This window comes from Bos mutus, chromosome 8 (assembly GCF_027580195.1).
Source record: "Bos mutus isolate GX-2022 chromosome 8, NWIPB_WYAK_1.1, whole genome shotgun sequence".
Taxonomy (NCBI): domain Eukaryota; kingdom Metazoa; phylum Chordata; class Mammalia; order Artiodactyla; family Bovidae; genus Bos; species Bos mutus.
Window position 1 is genome coordinate 86,602,047 of NC_091624.1, and position 18,208 is coordinate 86,620,254.

The 18,208-nt window shown below is 38.8% G+C and overlaps 1 protein-coding gene across 2 annotated transcripts in view; it reads left to right on the forward strand.

The window, feature by feature from the left end:
* ADAMTSL1 (ADAMTS like 1) overlaps nt 1–18,208 on the forward strand; it is a 495,660-nt gene that overhangs the window by 124,819 nt on the left and 352,633 nt on the right. For both annotated transcript variants that reach the window (XM_005889557.2, XM_070375945.1), the window contains exon 4: nt 210–446. In XM_005889557.2, coding sequence (XP_005889619.2) covers nt 210–446 — 237 coding nt within the window. The remainder of the gene's footprint in view (nt 1–209; nt 447–18,208) is intronic.

Consider the following 18,208-nt stretch of genomic DNA (forward strand, 5'->3'; position numbering starts at 1 on the left):
AATATACTTCAAGCTGATGACTTTCTCAAATTTCTACATTTTGAGAGCCAAATAATCATATGACCTTTCAGATGGTATGAGAGGATCCATCTGTAGTGATAGAACATTTACTTTGTTTCCTATGACTTGGAGCATTCTGCTGCTCTAGGTTTCTGTTTGAGGCTTTTCTTTTAACCTATGCTTCTCCCACCCTTCTTTTTCTTCTCCAGGACTGTCCGCCAGAAGCAGGTGATTTCCGAGCACAGCAGTGCTCAGCTCATAATGATGTCAAATACCATGGCCAGTTTTATGAATGGCTTCCTGTGTCTAATGACCCTGACAACCCATGTTCCCTCAAGTGTCAGGCCAAAGGAACAGCCCTGGTTGTTGAACTTGCACCTAAAGTCTTAGATGGGACTCGTTGCTACACAGAATCTTTGGACATGTGCATCAGTGGTTTGTGCCAAGTAAGTGCCAGCTTCTTTGCATTCTATTTTTCTGGAGGGATTTATGTCAACAGCTTTTGTGTAGTCCTGCTATCTGAATAGTGTTACTTTTTCTAGAGTTGATAAATGATGACCCATTGGAAAATTGAGGTTCAACATCAGTTAAAACTTTAAGAGCTTTATTTTATGTTAAGGAAAAGTGAGCTAGAGTTTTTCTTTCCTGATGTCTCACTTGAATATAGAAGAATAAAATTTCTTCAATATTTTATATCACTTTTGTACTAGATTTTGAAGTTACCTCTACTTTGGTTGTTCCTGAAATAATGGTGTGTTTGTGTGCACACACACGCATGTGCGTGTATGTGTATCTGTATTTGGAGGCATCAACTTTCATTTACTTGTAGCTTCAGAGTTTCTTAGGTAAGATTTCTTCTAAAATCTCCAAGTATACTGCAGGAGAATTTGTTGTTTCTTTATCAGGACTACAATTTTATTGAAAATTTAGACAACTGTAGGAAAAGGCATGCCAGTGCCAACTTTCAGGTCGAAATTTCAGCCAGAAAAATCTTTTAAATGGAAATAGCAAAAAGGTTTGATTTTTGGTGTAAATTTATCAATGTCTACTTTAGTGGAGGAGGTGGGGGAGGTGCTTATCCAGAGGCTCAGCAGTAAAAAATGCAGGAGACACAGAATCAGTCTCTGGGTTGGGAAGATCCCCTGGAGAAGGAAATGGCAACGCACTCCAGTATTCTTGCCTGGAGAATCCCATGGACAGAGGAGCCTGGCAGACTACAGTCCATGGGGCCGCGAAAAGTTGGACATGACTTAGCAACTAAACTCCAACAACTTTAGTGGGGAGTTAGTAAAATGAGGGAGAGTTAGTATGTTTGCTGTCTTGATTTCAAAGTCTATGCTTTGGATTAGGATGACAAGCCAAGTTTCAGGAACAAGCAGTTGCTACAGTGTCCTCTGTGCTATGCTTCACCATATAATGTTATATTTCACAAAGTAGACATTTTGAGAATCTTTGCCTCTCCCATGAAGACACTGTTTGAAATTTTTATGTCTTCAGAATTTCAGATATCACAATTAGCAGTATAAGAATAAACTTAAAATGTGTTTCAGTAATTTGTTGCTTCAAACTCACGTTTCTTTAAAACCTAACTCTATTTAGATGTAAAAGGAGTAACTATAGTGCAAATGACAACAAAAAATATGAGATGCCCTACAAGGTTCTGTGTATGTGAGAGGGACACAGACATATTAAGCCTTCATGAGGTCTGGAATCATAAGGCAGGGAAATTGTGGCAAGTCCAAGCACTTCTTAGGTAACAAAATGGAGTGATATTTACCTATCTGAAGGTTTCATGTGAATTTCAGATATGAATTTGAATATAGAATCTTACTGCTTTAAAGCTGGGAAAAGCCCAAGAGGTGATCTAATCAACAACCTAAAAAGCGGTATATTTGAATATCATTTGTGATATTTGGTGTTAGTTTCTTGCTCTAAGACTCTCAGTTTCTGTTGAGATGGAATTATGAAAGATGCAAAAGCTTTGGGAATGATAGAATTGTAAACCAAATAGATACAGAAAAGGGATTGTGTTGTTGGGAATGGCAACTAATAATAATAATAATAATAGTTTCTTTTGTATGTATACTGTTTGAACAAACCAAGACAGTTTTCCATTTTGTCAGTGAGGAAAAATGAGGGACCAGAAAGTTTGTGTGACTTTCTGCAAGTTTTATGGTTGGTCATGGCAGAAATTTCAGGTCTCTTGATATCTAGTCCAAAGTTGTACGTACTATATTACACTGATGAATGAACCAAAATAAACAAGATAGGCTGGCAAATTAGGTTTCATTTGTTTTTGTTGCATAGAAATTCAGTAGGGCTTCTTGCTTTCCAGATTAATCCTGCCAACTGGCTTCATGTATGTTGGCAAATGAAGCAACAGTAAATATGCCTCCCCAACTTTGATTCTTAAAAGTGTGACTTGTTAGATTTGGGGGCAAATGTAAATTACAGAATATCTGAAAAGAATGGTGACTTATACATGGAAATTGTAATCGGTTATTATTATTTTCTTCCTTTACTTGTCTTGTTAGAGGCAATAGTAGGGTAAAGGAGATGGTAAAGTTCAGATTGCATCTAGGTACTAGCAAGTAGCAGAATATCCCCAGCTACACAGTAAGAAGCGAGAAAGGTATTTGGGGAGTAAATCATGGTGGCTTGAATGGTAGACAGGATTATGGTCAACAGTGGGTGGCGAAGAAAGAGTTTTGGTGGAAAATAGACAATCCAAGCTCTTTTTAGAAAGTTGAGTATAGCTACAGTTATAGGATGCTCAAAGTGGACCCCTGGAAGTAAGGAGACCAGCTGAAAAAGAGACTCTTAGAGCAGCCAAGGTGAAGAAAAGCATGAGCCTGGACCAGGCCAGTGACAGCAGGAACAGAAAGGAAACAATGCCTAAAACCAGGAAGAAGTTTTCATTTTGACCATGATAAGAGCAGGGGAATAGTTTTTTATAAACAAAGAGAAATACATCAAATTAATTGTGCTCAGGGAATCAAAAACTACCACTTTTATTACGAATGTATAAGGGATATCATTTTGGATCCTTGTTACCACTACCATAATAGCCTATGTGTTTTCATGATTAAAACCTACTTGCATTTTATAAAAAGGAGGGAAGAAATAGAAAGAGACCCCAATAAGAGAAGAATATGATAGAAGCTAACAATCTATAAATGTGTGGATAACAATCCTAAAAATGTGCATAACTTTGCAGATAAAAATTGTAACATTGTCTCTTGGTGGGGAAGACCCCTGCAGAAGGGAATGGCAACGCACTCCAGTATTTTTGCCTGGGAATTCCCATAGACAGAGAAGTCTATTCGGTCGCATAGAGTCAGATACAACTGAGCAATTAACACACACACAACATTGTCAAAATGAAGAAATAATTGTTTATCTACCAAAAGAATGATGATAGAGAAATAAAGATGGAGTACTTAAATGCAGTATATACTCTTTAAGAAGGAGAAGAGTGAAATTAGTCACCAAAAGAAAAGCCCTCACTGCTTCCTATAAAGAGTGGACATACATAAATTCCATTCTACTTAGAAAAAAATTCCTTTATTCAGGCTGTAGCTGTATATTGGTGATTAGTATTTGTGGTTTGTGGTAAGAAACATTCAGAAAAAAATTTTTCATGATTTTTAAAACGCTGTCAAAAATCTTAATGCTTATTGAAATATGCAGTTTCTATAAAGAACGTCTCCTGGTTTCCTGAAAAAAATCATCTTCTCTGCCCCATATTCCCTTCTCCTCCATTTTTACCCCATTTATTGGGAATGCTCAGCTCTGTCTCTGACCTCACTTTGTTATTTTTTGGCCACACTGGGTCTTCACTGTTGCATGGGCTTTCTCTAGTCATAGCAAGTGGAGGCCATTCTCTAGCTGCAGTGCACAGGTGTCTCATAGCAATGTGGCTTCTCTTGTTGCAGAGCACTGGTTTCTAGAGTGCGTGGGTTCAATAGTTGTGGCACATGGGTTTAGCTGCCCCATGACATATGGGTTCTTAATTCCCAGACCAGGGATCAAACCTGTGTCCCTTGCATTGACAGATGGATTCTTAACCACTGGACCACAGGGAAGTCTTTTATTATCACTTTTTTTTTTTTTTGTAAGCTGCTTCAAATATTTTTGATGCTAGGCAGATATGAATTATAAACTCCACAGAAGCAAATATCTAGCTTTGGAGAGCGTCTTACCATGATAGAAAATAGCAGCATAACTAAGACATTTGTCACTTTTAAATACCAGTTATTCCAGTTATGCCTGTCTAATACTCAACAAAAATCCACTCCCTCAAAACCATTTGAGACTTTAACTCAAATAAAACTATGGTGACTTAGACTTCAAGAGACAAAAGTAATCTACAGATATTACTATTCACAGAGGAGGGAACTGGGACCTGCTGGGAGTTCCAAAAGTCATAAATGAGGGGGTTTTCCATATTTGTAGTGAATTTGCTTCAGGAAAATGTTAGAATCATTACTCCTTATAAGAGATACCTTATTCTTACTCAGTACTATCAAGCATCATATCAGGCAGTATATTCATTCTAATAGCAGTAGTAATATAAATATTAATCATAATAATAAAATATCTGCCATTTTTAGTAACTACCACATCTAGGCACTTTTCATGTATTTTACAGCTCTGCATATTAGATGACATTATTCTCTTTTCACAGGTGAAGGATGAGGCTCAAGTAGGTGATAGGACTCAATCAGAAATACCCAGCTCTGACTCTTAAGCCCTTATTGCTCCTGGTAAAACTGAGTAGACAGAGGCAGTGTGATGTTGAGTACTGGTCCCCAAACTTGACTGCCTTCCAGAATCACTTGGAGAGCTCTTAAAAGATGCAACTCTTAGGCTGTGTCCTCCAGAAATTCAGATTTATCCATTTGATGTTTTTAAAACATTCTCCTTATGACCTTAGTTGTTTGGCCAGATTTATGAATCACTTTACTGATGAAAGAGCAGGCAGGATTTAAAGTCAAAAGACACAGATTAGAATCTGAATTTTCTTTAATGATCTGTCTATGTAATGCTGATCAAGTTGCTTACCCTTGCTAAATGCTATTTTTACTCTGGAAAATAAGATTGTCTAGCAAACTGTAGAGCAGTGAGTGAGATCGTTCATGTGAAAATGCTTAATACACTGTCAAGTGCTATGACAAAGTGAAATACCCTGAACATCTTGCAAAATGTATTAAAGTGGTGGTTCCCTGTGTGGGACTTCAGAACTCTGTAACAATTCAAAAAAAGTTTATAGAATGAGATAAAGTAACTTGCTTCTTATTCTGCTAAGAACATTCAAGAAGAAAAGGAGACCTTCTATAATGTACTATCGCCATCATCATTTCACAAATGAAATTTTAATAACAAGAAAGCAATAAGAACTTGATTTCAAAATGAAGGATGGTCCTTTAAATATAGTCTGTCTTATGAGAAATTTACTACTCTGTACTTATTTTTTATCCTTTATCCAGAGCACAGAAATTGCTACTAACAGTGCTTCACAGCCCAGCATTTGGAAAGCACTGCCATTGAGATTATCTAGCCCAGCCCTGAGAAATATTGCTGCACTGGGTTATGTGATTTTCCCAGGATCTACCAGCTACTTAATGGCAGGCTAGAGGTCAGAGAATATGACTGTTTATCAGCATTTTTAAATTATGCCTTCTGTGTTATTTCTTCAGCCTCTCCCACTGGCCAAAACCTTGTCCAGCTTTAATTCGGTCATTTACACAAGAAAACAATAGGTTTAGTGAATCTCTTTTCAAACCACAGGCTTCCCTTTCCATCCCCCCTAGAATCTGAGCATTTTCTGCAGTAGGAGTGGTCATGTTGGTGTCTCTCCCCACCTTGCATCTTGGACTGAGAAACACCGGGCTTTCTGTTTGCTTATTATCCTTCTGAACTAGATAAGGCAGAGCCAAGAAGGCAGTTGTTATCTATGAATTGTTAAGAGCAAGTGCTCTGAAGTTGTACTGCCTGGGTTTGAGTCTAAGCTCCACCACCCATTTATATATGACTTTGAGCAAGTTCTTGAGCCTCGATTTTCTTATCTGCAAGATGAGGCTAATATCTGGAACTGCCTGATAGAAGGCAGTTCATATCACGATATGAGGATTATGTGATCAAATGCATTAAAGTGCATACTCTGTGCTTGAGCAGTACTAACTTTTGGTTGGAGAAGGCAATGGCACCCCACTCCAGTACTCTTGCCTAGAAAATCCCATGGATGGAGGAGCCTGATAGGCTGCAGTCCATGGGGGTGCTAAGAGTTGGACACGACTGAGTGACTTCACTTTCACTTTTTACTTTCATGCATTGGAGAAGGAAATGGCAACCCACTCCAGTGTTCTTGCCTGGGAGCCTGGTGGGCTGCTGTCTATGGGGTCACACAGAGTCGGATACGACTGAAGTGACTTAGCAGCAGCAGCAGCAGCAGTAGCAGCTTTTGGTAGGAGTAGTACTCAAGTTGTTTCTGTCTTTTTCTTCTTTATGGCCTTTTTGAGCACATGGTTTAATGTGGTTATAATACTGAAAGGGATCCTGACTTCCAGCAAATGAACAGACCTTCTGTTAATTTCCTATTGCGACCGTCTTTTGCTAATAGCTCCACATTGCACCATTATCAACTCCTGATCCAGAGCAGTGAATTGCGTCCTGTACAGAGTTAATGAGCCATCACAAATAGGATCAGCTCTATTAGTGCTGCTGTTATTCATTTATTTTCATTATCCAAATTACCCCATTTATATTTGTTATAAAGCACAAAGCCAGTTTCTGTTTTAAATATGAAAAAAAAAGTAGCATAAATTTACAGATGGAACATGTGCTGCTGTTAAAAATAATTTTGAGGTTATTTTGAAGTCAAATACAGAAGAGTGCGTTTTATTTTCATAATTAATGAAATTCATTGGTTGATGTCTAATCTACATATATCAAAAGACAAAGTGTGAATATAAGCCCACTCTTTTGTAATGAATCTGCATATTTATAATACTGCACAGTCCTGTTTCAGAAAACAAGGCATTTCATAAAGGAAAAGGAGAATTCAAGTAATGTCTTATATAATGTTGTTGTAAAATGAATAACACAATAAAGAAATAAGCAATAACTTGGATCATGGAGTTTTGATGTCTATACTATGGTGACATAAAAATAAACCGTAGTTCTAACAAAGAAGTTCTTTCCATTTTTAATAATTCCTGTGGTGAGTAGTTTGAAATGAATTGAATGGAATGATTATTTCTCCATCTCTGTCTGTGACCTAAGTCACTAGTATCAAATGTCTACCAGTTATTCTAAAGGTGGTGATGTCAGAAACCTGGACTTGGCTGGTTTTCCTTCTGTTTTGTAATCTAATTCCACATGGAAGCATGGCATTGCTTTAGAGATTTACTGTATCACTTCTCTTTTTTTCCCCTTTGCGTGACACAGTAAAGATGAACTATTTATTACCTACTAGTTGACTTTTAAGAAATTAATTTCTCATCATTATATATCTGTTCTCCTAACAGTCTGGTGGGTGCTGAGGTTACAGCATTAAATATCATCTCTCAGGAATGGTACCTTCTAGGGCTATTGTGAAAAATTCAATTTGTTTGTTTATTTAACAAATATTTACTTAGGAGCTAGCATTGTGCTAGATCCTGGAAATACATGAATGGACAGGGAAAAAACACAGTCCCCACCCTCAAAGAACTGACACTCAGAGGGGAAATGAACCAAGTGGACAGGAAAGTGTACAATTACCCTATATTGTATTCTCCTAACTGTGAACAGGAGTTTACAGTGAAAACAGGAGTGTTCTTTCTAAAATACAGATTTAACTTCATTTCTTGTCTGCTGGAAGCATTCCAATTGCATTCTATCAGTCACCTTCAAGAAGAAGAAAGCCCAGATTTCTTTACATGGTAGCTTTCTTTACTGGGTGGCTTGAAAAAAAAAAAAAAAAAAAGACATTTATTCTCCCACAATTCTGGAGGCTAGAAGTACAGAGCACTACTTCCTCTGAGGCTCTGGGTAGAATCTATCTTTGCCTCTTCCTAACTTCTACGGGTGGCTGTCAGTCTCTGTACCTTCACAAAGCCCTCTCCCCTCTGGGTCTGTGTGTCTCTGTCTTTCTTTACATAGCACTTTCCTCCCAATGTCTCTGTTTTCTCTTCTTATAAGGACATCAGTGATATTGGATTAGGGCCCATTCTAATTGAGTATGACCTCATTTTAACTTAATTACATCTGCCAAGACACTATTTCCAAATAAGATCACACTCACAGGCACTGAGGGTTATAATTTCAACACATCTTTCCTTGGAGACACAATGCAATCTGCAGTAGCATACATCCTTGTTTATTTTTACATAGTACAAATGTATATATATATATGTTCATATACATGCATGTCTATACACACACACACACACACACATATAATTTGAATAATTTGTAAGAGCCACAGTGGGATAAATTTAGACTGTGACAAATCAAAGGGGTATTTGACCAAACATGGAATCAAGAAATGCTCAGAGGAAGAGGTAGCTGGAAACACCTAACTAGCACCTAGAATTGAAGAAATAAAGGGCTGGACATCAGGATCTATGTCATGAGGAGCTAAATAACCTATAAGAAGATTGGGATTGTATAATACTAACAGCCAAAGAGTGCCAGTGAAATAATTCAAGCAAATGCAAAGTAAAGTGAGATGTGTATTTTAGAAAGAGTACTCTATTTGCACAGAGGGCAGTGGATTAGAACAGGCTCCAAGTTAGTTGGATTAAAAGAAGAGATTTTAAAACAAATCAGGAGACAGATTCATTTGGACTTGGTGACTGGTGAAATACAATAGGAGAGAAAAATTGAGAGTTGAAGACTATGCTCGAGTTTCTAGTTTGTAGTTTAAGCAACATATGGTGCTGCTGTTCATTAGGATAGAACATAGGAGAAAGGCAAGGGGTTGGTTTGGTGCAGAGATAAGGAGATGATATAATATGTGCAACATGCTGTCTACCATCTGACGGTCACTCAGTGAAACCTGTCCTTTCTTCCTCCCTCTTAATTCTGTCTTCTTAATTGTGATGGAAACTTGCATTTCCCTCAAGTTTATATGATCATAGCCCTGTTTATGTATGTTTAAAAATTTGTCAGGGTAATCTTTTCTGGGACCACATGCCAGTTAGATAACAAGTCAACCTGAGTGTTTGTCACTTTTAGGAAAAACTGAAGTGTACAATGTATAGTGTTTTGAAGTTCCTTGAGGTCTCTTCTATATTTGAACAGGTAAGAGACAGGGAGGAGAAGGAAATGGAAACCCACTCCAGTATTCTTGCCTGGAGAATCCCATGGGCAGAGGAGCCTGGTGGGCTACTGTCCATAGAGTCGCACTGAGTCGGACACGACTGAAGCGACTTAGCATGCATGCATGCATTGGAGAAGGAAATGGCAACCCACTCCAGTATTCTTTCCTGGAGAATCCCGGGACAGAGGAGCCTGGTGGGCTGCCAACTATGGGGTTGCACAAATTGGGACACGACTGAAGTGACTTAGTAGCAGCAGCAAGTGACAGGGAAAGTGACACTCCACCAGGTCTCATTCTTCTCATAATATCTTCTACCTGCCACCCCAGTTGGGTTCTTTATTCATATATCCTCTGTACTCATAGAAAGAATTTCTTTGCTGTATCAGAAATTTTTTTCATCATGATATATTCCGCTTCTTAGGTGGGAAACCCTTCTTTGCATAGCTTTCATAAAAAAATTTTTGAAAGTTATATCCATCTCAGTTTTGTCTTGAAATTCAGCATGGACTGGGAAAAATAGAATCATTGATTTTGTTTTCCCAAAGAGATTCTGTGAAGTTGATGAAGGCCGAGTGAATCTAATTACTTAAAAGCTTTCAATGTTTATCATTTTTCATGCTGTGTAATTCATGCAATGCATTATATTGCATGTGATTCTTGTGCCAATTTGAGGAGATATCTTTATTATTTCTTTATAATATCTTTATTATTTCCATTTTATAAATGAGAAAATTGAGGCTCATAGAAGGTCATACAACTTAAAAAAGGCAAAGCTATCATTTGAATCCTATTATTTCTATTATATGTTACCCTTTCCTCTGAGAAGATATTCTAATAATGAAGCAGAGTATCAGTATGCCCTGGGGGAGGTGTGAGTTTACTTAGTCATCTCCTACTCTTTGTGGCCCCATGGAGCCCACCAGGCTCCCCTGTCCATGGAATTCCCCAGGCAAGAATACTGAAGTGGTAGACATCACCTTCTCCAGGGGATCTTCTTGACCCAGAACTCAAACCCAAGTTTCCTGCATTACAGACAGATTTTTTACCATCTGAGCCACTTTGTTGATTGGGGTATGAGTATGTATTCATCCTATAATACTTTGTCTCATGAATGATTCTTTAGGCCTCTTGTTTATAGAAATGCCGAACATACTAAATTTTACCAAATCATCTTTAATAGTGTTTCAGCACTGTTAGTAACTACAAAGTTTGGGTTTCCGCTTATTACCCTCACTTCTAACACTAACTTCAAGTTGAGGCTCCTCAAGACTACTCTCAGGTTAGATAATTCACTAGAAGGATTTGTATAACTCACTAAAAGATGTTATACTCAGTTACAGTGTATTACAGTCAATGGATACTAATTAAAATCAGCCAAGGGAAGAGGTGCACAGAGCAGGGTCCAGAAGATTTCAAGTGCAGACCTTCTACTTGTCCTTTCCTGGAAGAGTGTTGTGAATGGCACTTACTTCTCCCAGTAGCAGTGTGTGACAATACGCATGGGCTATTGACAACCAGGGAACTCCCCCAAGCCTTGGTATCCATAGGTTTTATTGAGGCTCCATCACATAGACTTGGTTGACCTTATGCGTGGAGCTCTTTCATCTCCAGCCCCTCCAGAGCCTGAGTTGATACCACATGGCTCAAAGCCCTCATCATAAATCACACCGCTAGCCTGGACTCTCTGGCATGGCCCAAGGCCCCAGACAAACAAAGACATCTTATTGGTCAGAAAATGACAAGAGCTTAAAAAGTGCCTCCCAGGAGCCAAGGGCCAAGTCCAGACTCTTTGGGCAAAATTTATCCCTAACCACATATCACTTTTTGAAGTTGTTTATTCATTCGATAAATATTTAATGATTATCGTTGGTCATTAGGCTATGCCCTGGGGTACATAGCAGTGAGTGGAACTCAAGCCCTCCCCTCAAGGAGCCCATGCCTCAGCTTTCTGCAGCAATGGTAGCTAAAGAAAAACTGCCCTAGTTTTCCTTCATGTGCTATTTCTAACTTTGGAGAATCACTTTATTACCTGTGAGAAGATTCCACGAAGATAATCACAACACTCACATTGACTAGACATCCTCTTTCTGTGCGGGTTGACTCTTAAAATGTGGTACAGAATCATGTAGCTGCTTTGGAAGACAGCCTGGCAGTTCCTCAAAATGTTAAGCGTAGAGTTACCATGGGAACCAGCAATTCCACTCCTAGGCATATACCCACCAAAAAAGAAAAAAACCTGTTCTTACATGTTTATAGCAACAGTATTCATAATAGCCAAAAAGCAGAAACAACCTATCAACTGGTGAATGGATAAATGAAATGTGATCTAATCATACTATGGAATATTATTCCACAATAAAAATTCATGAAATACTGATACATATTATAACATAAATGAACCTTCAAAACATGCTAAGTGAGAAAAGCCAGTTGTAAAAAATTCCATATTCTATTATCCCATATATATGGAATGTGAGAATAGGCAAGACATTCCATATAAATGCAATAATAAAATATGTAACAAAAAGTGAATTAGTGGTTGCCTAGAGCTGGAACTTGGAGTAGAATAGGGGGTGACTACTGATGGTTCAGGGTTTCTTTTGAGAGTGATGAAAATATTCTAAACAAATTTTAGTGATGTTTTCACAATTTACAAACATATTAAAGCCATTGAATTTTATACTTTAAATGGGTAGATTTTAGAGTATGAGAATTACATCTCAAAGAAATATTTTTCAAATGTTCAAAGATTCAGAAATCTATACACTATAAATCTAAAGGCTATGTTGGCTGCAAGTGAATAAGCTTGCTCTTTGACAGAGTTAATAAACTCACCCATTAGTCTAGGTGGGTGTCCTCTTCGTTTATTATTGTTCTAAGAAGTCATTTAGAATCCTAAGATTTCCTAGGTAGTAAAACTGCTTTGGAAACCAACACAGAATATATTGTTAATAAACATATGCTAAATGAAAGTAATGAATTACTTTGCTGACAAAGGTCCATCTAGTCAAAGCTATGGTTTTTCCAGTAGTCACGTATGGATGTGAGAATTGGACTATAAAGAAAGCTGAGCACCTAAGAATTGATGCTTTTGAACTCTAGTGTTGGAGAAGACTCTTGAGAGTCCCTTGGACTCCAAGGAGATCCAGCCAGTCCATCCTAAAGGAGATCAGTCCTGAGTATTCATTGGAATGACTGATGCTGAAGCTAAAACTCCAATACTTTGGGTACCTGATCCAAAGAACTGATTCACTGGAAAAGACCCTTATGCTGGGAAAGATTGAAGGTGGGAGGAGAAGGGGACGACAGAGAGGAGACGGTTGAATGGAATCACTGACTCAATGGACATGAGTTTAAGCAAACTTTAGGAGATGGTGATGGATAAGGAAGCCTGGCAGGCTGCAGTCCTGGGGTGTCAAAGAGTCAGACACGACTGAGTGGCTGAACTGAACTGAATGGATAGTGGTTTCAGGCTGGAAGTTGAACATCTTTCAAAATGTTTTTAGGGAAATATTTGGATCTGAGAAGGTCTTTTCTTTAGTAAGCTTCTAGAGTGGCTCAGCTGGTAAAGAATCTGCCTGCAATGCAGGAGACCTGGGTTCGATCCCTGAGTCAGGAATATCCCCTGGAGAAGGGCATGGCAACCCACTCCAGTATTCTTTCCTGGAGAATTCCATGGACAGAGGAGCCTGATGGGCTACTGTCCATGGGGTTACAGAGAGTTGGACACAACTGAGCAACTAACATTTTTACTTTCTTTAGTAAATTTTCAACAAAGCATTATTCATTTAGCTACATTATGTATTAACTCTGCTACTGCATTCACTGAGGGAATTTGAAATCTTGCAGTTGAATCATTCCATTTTACATTTGAAGTCCAGATAAGTTCAATCAGTTTTTAAGATAGGACTGCCATGTGGTCTGGAATTCAGCTTTTGGTGAATATGAAAGTATGTGTCATAATCCCTGTCTTCAAGAAGCTTCCAATCTGTGGGTGATTAGGCTCAAACCCAAAAAATGATAATCAGCAGCAGCATGAGACACGAGGAGGAGCTTTAGTTTGGGACTGAAACAGATTGAAGTTTGAAATCTGACTTCCAAATTTACTTTCTGTGTAATCACAGGCTAATTTATTAGACTAATTAAGCCTCACATCTCATCAAAAATAGAGGTAATAGTGCCCATGTTAGCAATAGCAATGAGCTAATTTTTATTGAACACCTATGTGCCAGGCACTGTGCTATGTAAGCATTTAACATATATTATCCCCTTTAATCCTCATATGAACAAGTGGTCATGTTATTACCATTTTAAAGAGGAGGGAAGTAATGCTTCAGTTCAGTTCAGTTCAGTCGCTAAGTCGTGTCCGACTCTTTGCGACCCCATGAATTGCAGCATACCAGGCCTCCCTGTCCATCACCAACTCCCGGAGTTCCCTCAAACTCTCCATCAAGTCGGTGATGCCATCCAGCCATCTCATCCTCTGTTGTCCCCTTCTCCTCCTGCCCCCAATCCCTCCCAGCATCAGAGTCTTTTCCAATGAGTCAACTCTTCGTATGAGGTGGCCAAAGTATTGGAGTTTCAGCTTTAGCATCAGTCCTTCCAAAGAACACCCAGGACTGATCTCCTTTAGAATGGACTGGTTGGATCTCCTTGCAGTCCAGGGGACTCTCAAGAGTCTTCTCCAATACCACAGTTCAAAAGCATCAATTCTTCGGCACTCACAGTCCAACTCTCATATCCATACATGACCACTGGAAAAACCATGGCCTTGACTAGACGGACCTTTGTTGGCAAAGCAATGTCTCTGCTCTTGAATATGCTATCTAGGTTGGTCATAACTTTCCTTCCAAGGAGTAAGCGTCTTTTAATTTCATGGCTGCAATCACCATCTGCAGTGATTTTGGAGCCCAAAAAAATAAAGTCTGACACTGTGTCCACTGTTTCCACATCTATTTCCCATAAAGTGATGGGACCGGATGCCATGATCTTAGTTTTCTGAATATCGAGCTTTAAGCCAACTTTTTCACTCTCCTCTTTCATTTTCATCAAGAGGCTTTTGAGTTCCTCTTCACTTTCTGCCATAAGAGTGGTGTCATCTGCATATCTGAGGTTATTGATATTTCTCCCGGCAATCTTGATTCCATTTTGTGCTTCTTCCAGCCCAGCATTTCTCATGATGTACTCTGCATAGAAGTTAAATAAGCAGGGTGACAATATACAGCCTTGACGAACTCCTTTTCCTATTTGGAACCAGTCTGTTGTTCCATGTCCAGTTCTAACTGTTGCTTCCTGACCTGCATATAGGTTTCTCAAGAGGCAGGTCAGGTGGTCTGGTATTCCCATCTCTTTCAGAATTTCCCATAGTTCATTGTGATCCACACAGTCAAAGGCTTTGGCATAGTCAATAAAGCAGAAATCGATGTTTTTCTGGAACTCTCTTGCTTTTTCCATGATCCAGCGGATGTTGGCAATTTGATCTCTGGTTCTTCTCCCTTTTCTAAAACCAGCTTGAACACCTGGAAGTTCACGGTTCATGTATTGCTGAAGCCTGACTTGGAGAATTTTGAGTATTACTTTACTAGCGTGTGAGATGAGTGCAGTTGTGTGGTAGTTTGAGCATTCTTTGGCATTCCCTTTCTTTGGGATTGGAATGAAAATTGACCTTTTCCAGTCCTGTGGCCACTGCTGAGTTTTCCAAATTCACTGGCATATTGAGTGCAGCACTTTCACAGCATCATCTTTTAGGATTTGAAATAGCTCAACTGGAATTCCATCACCTCCACTAGCTTTGTTCGTAGTGATGCTTCCTAAGACCCACTTGACTTCACATTCCAGGATGTCTGGCTCTAGGTGAGTGATCACACCATCGTGATTGTCTTGGTCGTGAAGATCTTTTTTGTACAGTTCTTCTGGAGATTAAGTACTGTTGATTCATTGATTCAGTAAATATTGATTGAACATTAGCTGGGCATTAGGCTAAACACTAGGAGTGCAGCTAAGTCCAAAATGCAGTGGGAGCAGGTTTTGTTTTTGTTTAGTTGCTGAAAGAAGGAGCATTTGGAAGGAGCACTCTTATTCAGTTCTGGGCAGGTAGAAAGGTTTGGCAGTCTCATGTCCCCTCTTTACCAACACCAACAGTCCCACAGTGAGAATCCACAGGGGAGCTGATGCTCCCTCCCCTCTCCTGCACCTGTTTTTCATCTTATTTCCTTTGTCTTATATGAGTTTTCATAACCAACTAGCCCGTAAGATTGAGACCTCCTAACTGGCAGAGACTGTATCCTACTTACTCATCTTTATATCAAGTTTCTTTACGTCGAGTTAATCAATGTAAGACTGTTGCATGGAATGATCAACGAATCAATAAATCTCTCTGTTGACTATTGCTGTCCCTTAATGACTGAGTCATCTCTAAATCATGCAAATTATTCATCCTAAATGCCTTTTTTATCTTTTAATTTATTTGAGCCTTGTTCTCATTTCCTTCAGTCTGTCAAACAAAGTCCATTTATGTGAGTCTCAATTTTTTTGTTTTATGATACTAGGCTAGAAGTAATTTAGAATCTGAGGCCTTGTGCCATATACTCTTTATTTACCATGGCTTAGAAGATGACTCAGATCTACCCAGAACCTTCTCCATCAAGATAACTGTTGGTTTTCTTCATATATCAACCAGATTCTCTGGATGAGCTCTCAGTGCTGAAGTCATTAGATCCTTCCCAGGATTAAACTCACAAAATGCTAACTTTCCAAAGGCCATAAATATCAATCAGGGCTCCAGTGTGATGTAGTTTCTTTCCCCAGTGTATATTAGAAAACGGGTCTGGAGATTGTTTGTTCCTACAGTATATTCCATGAGTAAATTAGATGATCTTCAGACATAACTCTAATTACTCCAACTCTTTGCATAACTAATATGGTTATCAAGTTTGGGACCATAAAATGCTAATATTCCCAAACACTTGAAATGCAAGGTTTAAGTATGTCAGAAATTTGAAAGATTTGAAACTCTGCCTTATGTTTAAAAGAAATGTTTTAAATTTCCTTAAAAGTAAAATTGAGGAAGCCTTTTTTGAAATTGAGTGTCTTAAGACCTGCATATAATTATTTTTAAATGTTAAAGATTAAATCTAAGTATTGAACACAGTAAGTAATTATCCTTTACCTGACTGGCATAGCTCCAAACCTATATCAAGTTAGGTAAAGGAATACTTTTTTAAAGGTGTTGTAGCTATTTTAATTGCCAAAATCCTTAATAAAACACAATTTAAAGAATCAGGTACCTTCCAGATTTTGAACCATGAACATAACTTTACCCAAATTTTGTCATATTCATGGTTGCCAGAGACCCTCTTGAAACATTCCTAGGAGGGGCCATTTGCCCCTCATCAGGAAAATCCACCCAAGTACTAGGATTAGTGTAATAAACCCCACCGGTCCTTTCTGTTGCGTCTTGAGTTCAACTGCCCCTAAGGAATTCAGATCAAGAAGGAACAAAGTGTTATTGCTTTGGGCTAACTCCTTGTGATCCAAGAGAACACTTTAAGAATCTGTAAAATCTAGAGATAAAGACAAGAAATTATCTATGGTAGATAGGACACAGAAGCCAAAACAAATTCAGAGACCTCAGGAGATACGTTGAATCTTTTTGCAAAGCTAATCACAAAACAGTGGCTTTGCAAAGAACCTTGGCAGTCACCAACTGAGTCTGCATTCTGTTTCTGAGGACACAGAGTGTCAGAGTGCGTGGCATGTGATTTACCCAAGGTCTCCCAACTTGCAAGTGACAGAGGCAAGAAGACTTGAAGCCAAGTCTCCCAGCTCCAGACCCAGTGCTTAATTTATATTAAGTGAAAACGCTTTTCATATGTGTGTTTCTCAAGAACCTTTAAGAGTTTAAAGTATTTTCTTTTGAGTTGGATTATTTCCTCATTTGTTAGTTTCTTTCACCATCACTAAGTGCATTTTGGTCCCTCAGCTAAATTTTCCTTCTGTATGGCCAAATTATCACAGAACGTCCCATTTGCTTAAAAATAGTTGTACTATAAAAGAAAATACAAGTGGAAAACTTTGCCAACAATAAACATTCTAGAAAACTTAATGCACACCACTTTCATTCCTACAGAGATGCCAAGTAAAAACCCACAGCACCTGCAAGCTGTAGCAACCACAGAGTGGCCAAGGGCTGGTGGCTCGTTAGTCCTGTGAGCACTTAGGTTTACAATCGCCCTTGTGTACTTGTTTAGTGTCTTTGCCATCAGAATTGTGGGTAATTTTAAAAAACAAACAGATGCTTCAGGGGAAGACGAGGGGGGAGGGAAGCTTGGGAAGAAGTAGCCAGAGTCACATTAAAATGAAAGCACATAGCCAGTGTTTTGTTTTCTCAAGTTCTGAACTTTTCTTGACCGCTGTCCTTTCTCTGTCCTCTGGGATTCCCCTGGTGAGGAAGGAATTCCTCCCATTGGATGATTCTTAGCTTTTATGGCCCAAACCTCAGTATCACTGTTGATTGATAGGAGGATGGTTAATTTCTTGATTCATCCATCCAGGCAACAGTCTTTTATTGAGCAACACAGTATCTGTGCAGCCATTTCCACTCCTGATGTTATGAGAGCTGAGCCAGAGATAAAAGGTTATTCTTTTTCTTCTTTTGACTAGGAATAGCAAGAATACCTTTTGCTGGGGTAAAAGATATAATTTGATTAGTTAAGGCAAAGACATACTCAGTGGTGAAGTGGATACAGCTCTCCTGACACTTAACTTTTCCATCTCCAAGGTGGGCCCTGGAACAGGCATATATGGCAAGTGCTGAGGGGGTGAAGGTTTAGAAGTGGGTAAGATCCCACCTGGCTAAAGGAGCTAAGTATCCTCACGCAGGTGCTTTTTCTTAAAAAACTG